Here is a 14,605-nt window from a genome sequence, read left to right on the forward strand (position 1 = left end):
AGGGAGACCTAGCGTGTCCTTCTAAGCCTCCATCTTGGCCGGAAGTCCAGTATGAACATTTTAATGATGTTGATTCTTCCCATCCATTGGTATATGCTTCCATTTACTTGTATTTTCCTAATTTCTTTCTTCAGTGTTATGTAGTTTTCTGAGTACAGGTCTTTAACCTCCTTGGTTAAATTTATTCCTAGGTACTTTATTTTTCTTGTTGCTAGAGTAAATGGAATTTTTTCCTAATTTCAACCTCTGATATTTTATTGTTGGTGTACAGAAATGTCTTCAATTTCTGAATATTGACTTTGTACCCTGCTTTTTTGCCAAATTCACTTATTAGGTCGAGTAGTTTTTTCGTGGAGTCTATAGGGTTTTCTATGTACACTATCATGTCATCTGCAAATTATGACAGTTTTACTTCCACTTTTCCAATTTAGATGCCTTTTATTTTTCTTTCTTGTCTGATTAATGTGGCTAGAACTTCCAAGAGTGAAGAGAGTGGACATCCTTGCCTTATTCCTGACCTCAGGGGGAATGCTTTCAGTTTTTACCCATTGAGTATGATGTTGGCTTCAGGTTTCTCATATATGGTCTTTATTATGTTGATGTATGCTCACTCTATTCCCACTTTGCTGAGAGTTTTCATTATAAAAGGCTGTAGTACTTTATCAAATGCTTTTTCAGTATCTATTGACATGATCATGTGTTTTTTGTCTTTCATTTTGTTTATGTGGTGTATTACATTTATTGATTTGCGAATATTAAACCATCCTTGCATCCTAGGGATGAATCCCACTTGATCGTGGTGTGTGATATTTCTAATGTATTGCTGGATCTGGTTTGCCAATATTTTGTTTAGGATTTTGGCATCTATGTTCATCAGCGATATTGGCCTGTAATTTTCTTTCTTTGTTGTGTCTTGACCTGGTTTTGGAATAAGGGTAATACTCACTTCATAGAACGAGTTTAGGAGTTTTTCCTCTTCTTGGATTTTTTGTAATATTTTGATAAGGGTAGGCATTAGTTCTTCCCTAAATGTTTTGTAAAATTCACCTGTGAAGCCATCCGGTCCAGGGCTTTTGTGTGCTAGGAGGTTTTTGATTACTGTTTCAATATCATTAGTTGTTATCGGTGTAGTTAGGCTTTTTGTTTCTTGATTCAGTTTTGGAAAACTATATGTACCCAGAAATTTGTCTATTTCATGAAGGTTTTCAAATTTCTTGTCATAGAGTTGTAGTAATTTCTTACAATCCTTTATATTTCTATCGTATCGGTTGTGATATCTCCTCTTTCATTTCTGATTTTATTTATTTGGGTCCTCTCTCTTTTTTCTTGATGAGCCTGGTTAAAGGCTTGTTGATTTTTTTTATCTTTTCCAAGAACCAGCTCCTACTTTTGTTGATCTTTTGAATTGTTTGTTTAGTCTCTATGTCATTTAATTCTGCTCTGATCTTGATGATTTCTTTCCTTCTACTCGCTCTGGGTTTTGCTTGTTGTTGTTCCTCAAGTTCTGATAGCTGTAGGGTTAGATTTTTTATTAGAGATTCTTCTGTCCTTTTTAGATAGGCCTGTATTGCTATGAACTTTCTTCTCAGGACTGCTTACGTTGTATCCCACTGGGACCTGGTCATCTGCTCCCTCAGTTCTCTCCTCAAAGCCACTGACCCAAATTCTCTCCAAGTGTCTCTAGTCCTCTCTGCCCTCCCTCTACTTGAGCCCAGGGTAAGTGGGTGCCAAAATATTTTCCTATGTGATCCGCTTAAGAGCTCATTTTCTCCAGCTGTTTCTTCCAGACCAGCAAAAAACGCTGTGGCTTTTTCTTTTCACAGCTGGATGTTATTTTACTTTCTGCTCCATTGCTGTAGGCTGGGAAGCCCAGCTGGGGGTTTAGACCATGCCCTTCTCAGTGGAGACTCCCAGCTGCTGAGCTGTTTCACAGTCCCTTCAGCTGCCACTTATAGGAGCCCAGCCAGCCCTTTCCCATTTCCATACTTCCTACCAGTCACGTTGTAATGAAGCGGCCTTTTCTGTCTCTTCGTGGTTATAAGATTTCTCTCCAGCTAGTGTTCACTTGGTTATTCCAGATGATTTCTCCACAATTAAGTTTTAATTCCAGATTGGTCCTGGGAGGAGGTTAGTGTAGCTTCCACTTACTCCTCTACTATCTTGGATCCTCCCCATTATGTTTTGATTACTATGGACTGATAGTATAATTTGATATCAGGTAGTGTGATACCTCCTACTTTTTTTTTTCTCAAGTTTTCTTTGGCTATTTGGAGTCTTTTTTGATTCCATATAAGTTTTAGGGTTATTTATTTTAATTCTATGACAAATTTCATTGGTATTTTGACAAGAATACCTGTGAATTGCTTTAGGTAGTATGAACATTTTAATGAATTTTATTTCTTCCTATACATCATTACAGTATATGCTTCCATTTATTTGTATGTTCTTCAGTCTCTTTTTTCAATGTCTTATAAGTTTCTGAGAACAGATTCCTCGTCTCCTTGGTTATTTTTATTACCAGGTGTTTTATTTTTTGATGCAATTATAAATGAGATTTAATTTCTCTTCATGATAGTTTGTTAATGATATACAAAAGTGCACTTGATTTCTGAATATTAATTTTTATATCCTAACACTTTACTGAATGCATTTATCTGTTCTAATTATTTGTGTGTGTCTGTGTGCATGTGTGTGTTTTACTTTAGGGTTCCTTTATATAGTATAATGTCATTTGAAATAATGACAGTTTTACTTCTTCCCTTCTAATATGAATGTCTTACTTCTTTTACTTGTGTGATTGCTGTGAATAGAACTTTCAATATTATGTTTAACAGAAGTAGTGAAGTGAGCATATTTGTCTTGTTCTTGATCTTAGGTAAAGCACTTTTAGTTTTTCTCTGTTAAATATGATGTTAGCTGTGGGTTTGTCATATATGGCCTCTATTATGTTGAGGTATGTTACTTCTATTCCCACTTTGATATCGGTTTTATTGTAAGTGGATGCTAGACTTTGTCAAACACTTTTTCTGCATCTACTTATATTATCAGATGATTTTTATCCTCAATTCAGGAACAAATCCCACTTGATCATAGTGTGCAATGTTTATAATGTATCGCTGAACTTGGTTTGCTGATATTTTGTTAGGGTTTTTGCATTTATGGTCATCAGTGTTATTGACCCATAATTTCATGTTTTTGTAATGTCTTTTACTGGACCACTTCCTTTTCATTTTAATTCATGTACTTATATTAAATTGGGCTGTTAACAAACAGGTGATCACTAGTCCACAGAGCATACTTTGAATAGAAGTCACTTAGAAAATTCAAGAAAGGCAAAGATATTACCAGAAAAAAAAAGTTAATCCAAAGAAATGATCCAATGTCAAGAGCTAGGAATTTTCAGTGGAGAAACATAAGAGACTAAGTAGATCAAAAGATCTTTAAACCCATTAGTAACCAATGAAGTGCAAAAATGTATCATCAGTGAAATAGGTTACTACTTTTCACCTACTAGGCTCTTAAAAATGAGAAAGGTAGTTAAGACTGGCCATGGGGGAATAGGAAGCCTCCTGCACAGCTGGTGGGGATAAGAATTTCTGCCGCCATTCTGGAGGACAAACCCTGAGACACAGCAAGTCCATTCTTGAGTACCAGTTGAAATAACTTCTTAGAATGTACAAAAGGGACCTAAAGGTAGAAGGTCATTGCAGCAAATTTGGCAGCAGGGAGTCAAAATCAATTTAGGGATGAAAGAAAGGATAGGTAAAATGGGTAAGCATTTTTCCACAAGTACTACACAGAAGTTAGAAGCTAGACTAGATGTATACTGAGAAACTAGAACAGATCTTTCAAAAGACAATGTTAATTGGAAAAAAGTAAATTCAATGTGTATGATGACACAATTACATAAATATTATAAACATAAAACAATACAAACAGTTCTTCAAGAACACCAGCATAAAGATACACATAAAAGGCATAAGAATTGTTGCCTAAGAGTTCAAGGAGCAGGTAACACTGGAATATGTGTGAAGGTAATAGGTGTGTGACTAAATAAATGAATTAATAGGAAGAAGACAAACCAGAGAGGATCCAGGGAACCCTGGGGATGTCTAGAAGTGGGAGAGTACTGAGAACTGAAAAGTGCCCCTTCTCCAGTGCCCCTCTAAGCAGTTTTTCTGTTGAGTACTGCCTCCATGGGAGGGAAGAGCTATGAATCCTTGCCTGTACTGTCTGATGTGTAATTACCTCTTGTCTGACCTGAAAAGTTACACATAAGATTTTGACCTGGAGCCAGATTCCTCAAAAAGGAGCCCCCAAAACATTCTCTCCCTTGCAGCACACCCTCCAACCCCATTCTTCTCAATCTTCGGCAAGGAGAGAGCCAATTTTGGGACTAGAAAGGGTTTGCAGTAAGGAGAATGCTTCTTCTGAGCTTGAGAAGTCTCTAATTAATATTTTCTTATTGATTTATACCTTAATTTCACTGTGGTTATGGAATAGTCTGCATGGTATTGGATCTGTAAATTTTGTTGAGAATTACTTCATGGCACATAATTAATCAATTCTGAAATTATTCTGTGCACTTGAAAGGACCATTTATTCATGTTCAGTGTTTCAGTGATATTCAAGTTAATCTGATACTGTGTCATTCAGAACTTCTATTTCATAATTTAAGACCTTGACTGATGTATTTTATCAGGTTAGATTTACCAATTTCTGGAAGTTGTGTTTTATATAATACTTTCACTATGATTGTCAATTTGATTATTTCTTCTTTCTGTTCTTTTTGTGTTTGCTTTAAATATTTTGAGACAAGTAAATATTTTCATTTGTAAAATGGATCCCTGTATTTCAAGGAGTGTTTCTTGTTTTAGGGTTAATTTTATGGGATATTGGTATTGTTATACTATTGGTTTTTTTGTTCGTTTGTTTTTTTGCTTAGTGTTTGCATAGTATACTTTAGTCCATCCTTATTTTTCCAAAACTATTTTCTTATATTTAATGTGTTTTCCTTTTGTTTTGTTTTTCCAACAGTAAATTAAATTTGTCTTTTAATTAGAGCAGTCAGTTCACTTTCATCATTCTTGCTATGTTTACTTTTCTGCCAGCTTTGTGTCATAATTTTCATGTACACTAATTCTGTAAGTATTTTATAGTCTTCAATAAAATATTTTTACAGTCCATATATTATCTATATTTATCCACATATTTATTCTTTTTAGTGTTCTTTCTTTCTACCATGTTACTTTTCCATCTGAGATTCTTTTCCTTCTGCCCTGAAATTTTCATTTACTAATTATTTTAGAACAATTCTACTGGCAACAACTACATTCAATTTTGTTTGTTTAAAATTACTGTTTTATATGCATTTCTGATACATTTTTTTTCTGGCTAAAGCATCACTTAGATGTATGACAATATCTTTTGACTTTCATTGTTTCCTGTCTGAGGGCAGCTGAAAGCTTGATATTTGCTTATTTGAAAATAAAATATATTTTTACCTCTGATTTTAAAGACTTTTCTCCTCAAATTTTATTTTTAACTCTTTCATACTTATTATGTTTGTTTTATTATCCTGCTTGAGGTGTGTAATACTGCTTGTTTAAAACAATGGTTTGATGTCTTTGGTCAGTTCTAGATAACTCATGCTTTACATTTTCAAATATTCCTATGGGGAAGATCTTACATTGATCTTCTCATACTTCTTTTCATCCTGTACCATCTCCTCTGTCCTGCCTCCTGTTGTCTAATTCTTCCTTCAGCTGTTTCTAATCTGAAGTTAACCTTCTTATCTCATTATATATTTCAGTCCCAGGACTTTCTTTTTATTCTTTATAATAGCTTCAACTTCTTTCCTAGTACCATGCATCTTTGAATGCCTTGAACCAATTCATCCTGAGTATGTTAAAGTCCATATCTGATAACCACATTGTCTAGATAGCTTTCATGTTTGTTTCTATTATTTATCTGAGTTCTGCCCCACCATGTCTTATCTTATTTCTGATTGTTTTTGACTGTGTGATGAAAATACTTATTTAAAAATATAGACCTAATTTGAGGCTTTTGCATGATTTGAATAATATTTTATATTTATCTAACAGCTATGGACAGAATGTAAGCCATAGGATAGGTCTGTGTAAAATATTAGCAATTTCAGATATAAAAGGTGTCATCATTTAAAGAGTATCAGATTATGAAAATGGGGTACAATGAGGAAACTGGAAGAGGAAGAAGAGGAGATGGTACAAGGTCTATGGAGTTCTGGGAATAAGTTGGGGCAGATGCTGAGGGATGGAGTAGTTGGAGACAGGGATGAGGGGCTCATCCTGACAAACATGATGGTTTGAGACACTGATTTGGGGTAGATCAACTGATGGTATTCATGGGCTGATGGTGTGACCTCATAAGAGAGGACAGGAAAGCAGATAAACAACAGCAATTTCTGTGGCATGTAATTTTGTTCTGAAAGTAATATCTGGAAATCTTTACAAAAACAAAATAACAGGTTGTTAGTTACAAGTGTTTCTAAGCCTTTCTTTAATAATAACAATGAATCTGTATGCTTGGAAACCAAAGAGTTAAAAGAGAAACATGACAAGGGTGCTGGACTCAGTTGGCCCTAAGCTCAAATTCAGAAAACCATAGTAAGGGACCATGAGACTAGTTGCTGGTGTCCTTATATAGAAATGGGAAATGATGGTGAGGATTCATGGAGATAAATACATTACTCAAAATTTACTACATCCAACTTGCAGGGGGCACAATTCTCCTATGTCTCCTCCACCTTCTACCCTCTGCCTGTGGATCTTCCCTTGAAGACCCCAGTGCTGATTTGGGTTAAGCCCCAATTTCAGGAGGAGAGTTTCAGCAGATGCATTCCAATATTTCAAGGCAGACAATTCCATAAAAGCCTGGCTTTTGTGGAAATCAAGAGTCACAGACTTCTATTTTCCTAGAAGAAGATGGTACCTCTGACTTGTCTATTCTGAAACTGCTCTCACTTGGCAAAAGAGGAGGCAGAACTGTGTGCTTGTGTGTGTTTTAAAGAGAGCAGGACTTAATGACAGAATTCAGTCATTAATCTAAATTTGTATAACCTTTAAACAACAATTCTTTTCCTTTTCACCAAAAAAAAAGGAAAGAAAAGAATTTCTAAAATATGTGTCAATCTTTATATTATAATTTTCAACTATATATTTGCTTCCTTCTGATTTGGGACAACTAGTGACTGGGCTGACTCTGGAGAATCTCTCCAGGACACAATGACACAAGATAGATTAGTCCTAGTTCTGACCTTAGTGAATGATGCATCATTCAAAAATCCACTAATGTCGGTTCAATGACAGTGGTGTCAGGCACAAAGTGTACTAACCCTACCAAAGACCTGTGGGCATTAACTTAGTGAATGGGGATATGTTTTTAATCCCATATTCTGTGAGAGTAGGAATCAGAGGAAAGACATAGGTCATGAACAAAATACACTAACTGTGACTTACACAATTTCTAAATATTGGAATTCCTTAGAAAATCATTTTACAACCTTGACCACAAGTGTCAATCACCTGGAAATTTTACATATTTCTGATGTCAGGTCACAAAGATTCTTCTATAGAAGAGATGGGGGTGTGAGGCTGGTCTTTAGGAAATTTGTAAAATAAAACCAATGGAGTTACATACAAATTCAGGTAGGAAACAACTGAAATATAGTGAAAAAAGAGCAGGACACCAGACTTTTCTGATCCAAAAGGGGTGTCAGAGGTGAAGGTGATTCCATCCATGAGGAATGCCAGTTAGCATTAAGGAAGAGTCTAGCTGTCCTTGACCCATGAGCAATGGCTTAGCTGCTAGGAACTTGAGTACTATCACAAGCAAGGGTGGGCAATATGCTGGCTTTGCTGATTATGCACCTTGTAAGTATATATATGCCCCTATCAAAGTGTGGGCAGAGGTTACAAACTCTACACACAGATTGATCAAAAAGCCAAAGCTGACCCAGGACACTGTCTCTGGACTGTCTGCAGTGAAGTTATTCCCAACTTCCATGTAAATCCTACACCATCAGGCCTTATAACCACTTCATGGAAATGTGATGGCAAGGAAAGAGCCAGTCTTTCAACTAGAGACCAATTAAACCAGAGGGCCCAGAAACCCAGGAGGGATGAGGAAAGTCCCACCAGCCCTTCAATTCTGAAATATTCCTCCAGATGACATTGCCACTGGTCTCTATCCCCACTCCTGCCCCACACCCTCCCATGTTCTCTATCTATCTGTTTCTCCATGGCTTCTCCCCACCAGGACCTAACAAGAGAAAGTTGCATGCCAAGGTGGGTGTCAGTGGCCAGAGTGCCTGCCCCAGGGGAACTGATTAGTGTTGATAGCCATGAAGGTCACACTAGGCCCAGATGGAGAAATATAGGCATCAGGAAGCAGGTGGAGATATAATGACTGGAATGCTCTACTATGGGCCTCTTCAGAGAACATGAGAGGATGTTCTTGTCAATTACGCAGCTCCCTGTGTAGATGCCCTGATGAGTGTACATAGAGGACAGAGCCTTGAGTCACTTTCAGTCACCCCACCACCCACCCCTGTGACAAGGCATGATCCACTACTAAAAGAACACCCCACTGTGAGCTTGGCCCTGAGATGAAAAAATTGTATTCATGAATTAATTGAAGAATAAATAAATAAATAAATGGACAGATGGATGCATGGATGAACAAAGAGACAAACGAATGAAAAAATAAGGATACAAACAAAACAGTGAGGCTCTACAAGAACCAGTAAGGAAGACTTCACATGAACTGGAGAGTTTAATTTATTCAACACTGTGCACCTGCAGCCAAAGTAAGACCAATAATAATGATAAATTCTCTACCACGTATCACTGGCAGAGACTTCCCTGGAAAATAAACAATCCAGCAGAATGCAAAACTGACAGGGATCCAGAAACTGCTCTTAGATGCCTTTAATTCCCTTGGGGATTCAGAGATCTAACTACAGACGAATTGTCGCTCTATAGAGGAAAAGAATCTGCTGCTGTGAGAAACCAGGAGCTCCTTCCCTGCCTATTTCTACACACATGTGCTATTCAGAAGGGTGAACTGGGAAATCCACGGTTGAGCATCCACAACAAAAGTGCAGTCCACCTGAAAAATGTAATTGCAAGACATAAAATCAGAATAATGTCACACAAGAGAACACTTAGCATGAAGATATTAATAGAAGCTAAAGATGCATTTAAAACTACGGAAGGAAAGCAAAGCAAAACAGTGACCTGGGTAGGACTTAGGAAGCTCAAGACCCCACCAGGATGATAGGCAGAGGTTACCTGAGTCTGCTCACCTGAGCCCAGGGGCTCCTGAGAGGATGGCTGGTGGGGACAGCACCTGTCTCTGAGGGGTCTCCCAGTGCACATGATAATGCATGAATGGCCCCTGCCCCATGAGTTCTAGAAAGCCATCACACTGCTTAGGATATGGTCCATGTGGACATCCATCCACTCAACAGAAGCTGCAAACCCACCCCAGGTGAGGCTGCTCCCAAGGCTAGGGTTGAAGGGGTAGACCAACCCCACTGATGGTGGAATCCTAACTGAAGCCCATCCACAGAATAAATAAATAAATAAATGGATCAGATGTCATTTTATAGGAGAGTAAACAAGAGCTCAGACTGATGGGGCATGTCCTTGCAGCCCAGGACATTAGAGACAGAAGTGGGATGACTAGACTAAATAAACAATCTATGATCCAGAATAATAGGAGCAGAGAAAGAATGAATACCACAGGGAGCAGAACACCTGCCTGAACCCTGAAGTCTAGGAAACTGAGGTTGAAACCCGAGGGTAGGGCTCCATTTAAGGAGGAAGGTCAGGTGGGTGTTGTCAGAGTGTCTCTGTTCAGCAAGCCAGGCTGGGAGCAGAGGGCTCAGCTCACTGATCTCCTGGGAGCAGCTCTACTTAGAATGACCACCTTTCCCCTTCCAGGTGGAAGCCTTGGAACCTAGTGGGAGAGGGTCATTCTTCCCCAGGAGTGTCTCTGAGACCTAGGGGGAGAGGATTCAGAACACTCAGTCTACCACATGAGTGTTTCTGGAGACTTCCCTAAGCCTCCTCTCATAGGCTTCCTTGATATTATTTTTCATTTCCAGAAGGTTCTTGATGCTTTGGGTTGTTTTTATCCTCAAACCTTTTTCTTGCCTGGGCCTTCTTGCAAGGGGCAGTTGTCAATGTCTTCATCGTGTTTTTTACAAGTTGTGCGGCCCATCTCCAAATCCATTAAATAAATCCAAGTAAACTGCTGTCAAGAAGAAATTGTAGAAATTATCAAGAAATATTTACTTTGAACTGAGTAAAAGACAATCAGAAAAGTGAGCAAAAGATGAGAATGTAAAAATGTATGAACATATATGATAATACACATAGCTGTACTTTCTAATTTTTGTCATTTTAAAATTTATTTATTATTTTATTCATTCTTTGATATTCTCTATTTCTCTTACAAAAAGATGTACATATGTGCACCCAAAACTAGAATCTCCCCTGCCACACTTCTCCTGATGGCTGCTACTGGGTCATTACATCAAGAGTGCCATGAACATGGGGTGGGGGCACACTCACAGGATTGAAAGCTCCACAACAATGAGCCTGCATATGCTGCAGCTGCACTTGACAAGTGACCCATCTATCAGTTCTATGTCCAAGCACAGCTGGACACTGGGAGGACAAACAGAATTATTGCTGCTATAGAGAGTAGAACAACAAGCATGCTTGTCATCTGAATAGACATCAGAGTTGTATTATTCCTTTTGGGGCCCCAGGGAGCTGGAAACATTCTGTCTCTTCCTGCAGGAGCTGGCTGTACAAAAGGGCTCACCTTGCATACATTCATTGAGGTGATATTTATTAATCAGGTACTGTTTGTGGTTTACTAAGCTTCTATAAGTTTTAAGTTAGAATTTCATCAGGTACTGTTTGTGGTTTACTAAGCTTCTATAAGTTTTAAGTTAGAATTTCATTTTCTTAGGTAGAAGCCCATGAAAACTAGGAAAGAATGCAAACACAGATAGAAATCCAGTAAAAAATAAGTGTAGGCAGGAACATGCCTCTCTCACTATACAGACGTGGGATTGTTTAGAAAGCTAATTTGTTTGTGGCTCAGGAATTCCTGCAGATGACATGATACACACTTGTGTCTGGCCACACACCATCAGCACACGCAGGCACATCAAATCCCTGCCAACATAGGACCTGGCCCAGGGCTGTTCATGGGGAACCAGAATCTGGGCATGGACAGAATGATTCAAGGACTACACTATTCAATTCAAAGGAAGCAGAAAGTGTTAAGAATAAACATCAGTGGGAAGGTCTGCATACACAAGACACTAAAGACCCCTACATTTATTTCAGGCCCAAACCTTTCCTACCCTTAAACCCTATAACCCATCGCCTCCTTGACCTTTCATAATTGGTTCAGGAATACTAAATGTCATATGTCCTGCCTAAATTTTTCCATGTCTCCCCACAACCTTACCACATTGTCTTTTCAGTGATAGAGTCACTGTCCACCCACGTATTCAAAAGCTAACACCTTGGGTCTGCCCTTGACCCCACTGTTTCTCCCATACCCACATCAGTGCACCCCCTATTCACCTTTAATAAGACCCAGAAGCCAGCATTTCTTCTAATCCCTGGCAACCAGGAAACCATCCCTGCCTTATGGTCTCAGCTTGTCCATGGACTGTGGAACACACTATGCTCACAGCATCCAGAAAGGCATTGCTAAAGCATCTGAGTGACTTCCTCCATTGGGTCCCCATTACTTTGATAATAATGTCCTAACTCCTCACCTGTGGTTCTGAAGATGACCCAGCCCCACCTCCCCTTGAACACTTTTTCTCTGTGACACAGGATCAGAAACTTTTAGGCCATTCCCCAGGACATCTGTGGCTTGTCCTCATCCAGGGACCTCTTCCCGGTCACCTGCCCTTCTTATCCCTAAACCTCTCCCATGTGACAAAGTCCTTTCAGAAATGCCCATCACAGAGAGGCCCCTTCTGGCCTCCCCCCACATACCATGCCTCCCATGACCCTGGGTCCCTGCACTGACAACTCTTGTCTCATTGTTCCAGTATTTCACCAGCATAACAGTCCCATGAGAACACGTCGCTGTCTTCTCTGCTGCCTCCCACTCAAGCCTGGATGCACAGTGGTTGCAAGGAAACATTACTTAAGAGGAAACACCTCAGCATCCTGCCCGCTGATTAGCACAGTGAAGCTCCCAGAAGCTTGGGCAAGGCCAGCAGTCAGGCACCTCTTTCCTTCTTGGTCTTTTGTTTCCAGCTACCACTTCTCTTTGCCTTTCTCATCACCTGTCAATCTCTACTGCCTTTGCTTCTCTCAGCTACTACACTTGATAGTTGCTTTTCTCTCCCTGCCACTGCAGCTGAATCTGACACTAGTGCTTTCCTTCCTGCTTTCTTCTTTCCTTCTCTACCCTGTTTTTCAGGGGCTTCATTTATTAAGGAAACAAATAGAAACTTGAAGCTCTTCTAATGATATCTCGTATTTTGAAAAATACTTACTGAAAAGAACAAAAAGTTATTTTCTTTCTTTGAAGATCAAGGATTTTCCCGCACCCACACCCTGCCCAGGCCTGGTTTCAGGGGTGACAACGCGAAGCCACAGGGAGAGGGGAGGCACCATTTACCTTGCGTTGGCTTCTCCCCACCCACAGCAGCTTGTAAGCGTAGTCATCCACATAGGCTTGGTTGAACTGAAATATGGCAAACTCCACACACATGGCAAAGAAACGCGTGCTCCTATTAATGTTCACAAAGCCAGAACTGCAGACAGGAGGCCCCACTACAATGAGTGTCAGAAGCAGAGACACCTTCAGGAACATGCTGTAGGGTGTTAGCCCTGGAGGACAGCAGCACACAAGTAAGTACTGGATGACAGTTGCTGTGGGGCTGTTTCCATAGCTGTGATCCCACACAGCCCTGCCCTCCAGAATTCCTGAGCTGCTGACTGGCACCTTATCTAGTTCCTCCTCCACACTCCCTTTTTTGTCATCACCAAAGAGAAGGCAGAACATTTTTCAACTTGTCACATAATCCTTGAACCCAGCGGCATTCATGCCACATGATCTGTCCCCTGCACATTTCCAGGACTGCATCTTCCTGCCCCAGCCCAGGCCTGACAGGACCTGGTAGAGATCTTAAGCCCACCACGTTTACCCTCACAGCAGCATAGCCCGAGAATGGCAGAGTCACAGGAATTCTTAGAAATACTGATGAGCCTTGAGTCCTGAGGATTTGATCTAAAAACCAGATCAACCTTTGACCTTAACTATAGCCCACAACCTCAGGAAGTATCAAAAGGGTCAGTTAGTGGTCAGTATCTGGGTTGGGACACAATCTTCTACACTATTTCTGGCACCTGCTGACCTAATTGCCATGAGGCCTGCCCATGCTTGGCAGCACAGAGAGGGATTGTTATTACATCCCCAGAAAGGCCACCCCACTGTGAGCCCAGATATCTAAGCAGAGGGGACACAGGAGTATTTCCCTGGTAAAATTGTCTGCATTTCTATGAGTGAAATGAAAGATAGACATGAATTGATTGGAGAATAAACAAACAAACAAATGAATGGATGGATGGATAGGCAAATGGAAAAATGGAATGAACAAATAAGGATAAAAACAAATTAGAGGGTCTCTACAAGAAACAGAAAGGGCAGCCTCACATAAACTGGGGAGTTTGATTTACTCAACACTGTGCACCTGCAGCCAAAGTAAGACCAATAATAATGATAAATTCTCTACCACGTATCACTGGCAGAGACTTCCCTGGAAAATAAACAATCCAGCAGAATGCAAAACTGACAGGGATCCAGAAACTGCTCTTAGATGCCTTTAATTCCCTTGGGGATTCAGAGATCTAACTACAGACGAATTGTCGCTCTATAGAGGAAAAGAATCTGCTGCTGTGAGAAACCAGGAGCTCCTTCCCTGCCTATTTCTACACACATGTGCTATTCAGAAGGGTGAACTGGGAAATCCACGGTTGAGCATCCACAACAAAAGTGCAGTCCACCTGAAAAATGTAATTGCAAGACATAAAATCAGAATAATGTCACACAAGAGAACACTTAGCATGAAGATATTAATAGAAGCTAAAGATGCATTTAAAACTACGGAAGGAAAGCAAAGCAAAACAGTGACCTGGGTAGGACTTAGGAAGCTCAAGACCCCACCAGGATGATAGGCAGAGGTTACCTGAGTCTGCTCACCTGAGCCCAGGGGCTCCTGAGAGGATGGCTGGTGGGGACAGCACCTGTCTCTGAGGGGTCTCCCAGTGCACATGATAATGCATGAATGGCCCCTGCCCCATGAGTTCTAGAAAGCCATCACACTGCTTAGGATATGGTCCATGTGGACATCCATCCACTCAACAGAAGCTGCAAACCCACCCCAGGTGAGGCTGCTCCCAAGGCTAGGGTTGAAGGGGTAGACCAACCCCACTGATGGTGGAATCCTAACTGAAGCCCATCCACAGAATAAATAAATAAATAAATGGATCAGATGTCATTTTATAGGAGAGTA

General features: G+C 40.0%; 1 protein-coding gene across 2 annotated transcripts; it reads right to left on the reverse strand.

Moving 5' to 3' along the window:
- Positions 1-8,813: 8,813 nt before the first annotated feature.
- On the reverse strand, positions 8,814-12,979 carry LOC150003063 (putative cystatin-15). 2 transcript variants are annotated; one of them, XM_090285177.1, is made up of 3 exons: positions 12,709-12,979; positions 10,189-10,296; positions 8,814-9,150 (listed from the first exon to the last, which is right to left on the reverse strand). In XM_090285177.1, exons 1-3 carry the CDS (start codon positions 12,901-12,903, stop codon positions 9,076-9,078), a joined length of 378 nt encoding a protein of 125 aa, XP_090141303.1. In that variant the 5' UTR covers positions 12,904-12,979; the 3' UTR covers positions 8,814-9,075. The 2 variants fall into 2 exon arrangements, with proteins under 2 accessions (XP_090141303.1, XP_090141302.1); XM_090285176.1 differs by having other exon boundaries at positions 10,189-10,299.
- Positions 12,980-14,605: the final 1,626 nt, after the last annotated feature.

The sequence above is a fragment of the Furipterus horrens genome, unplaced genomic scaffold (assembly GCF_987537825.1).
Source record: "Furipterus horrens unplaced genomic scaffold, mFurHor1.1.pri manual_scaffold_8, whole genome shotgun sequence".
Lineage (NCBI taxonomy): Eukaryota > Metazoa > Chordata > Mammalia > Chiroptera > Furipteridae > Furipterus > Furipterus horrens.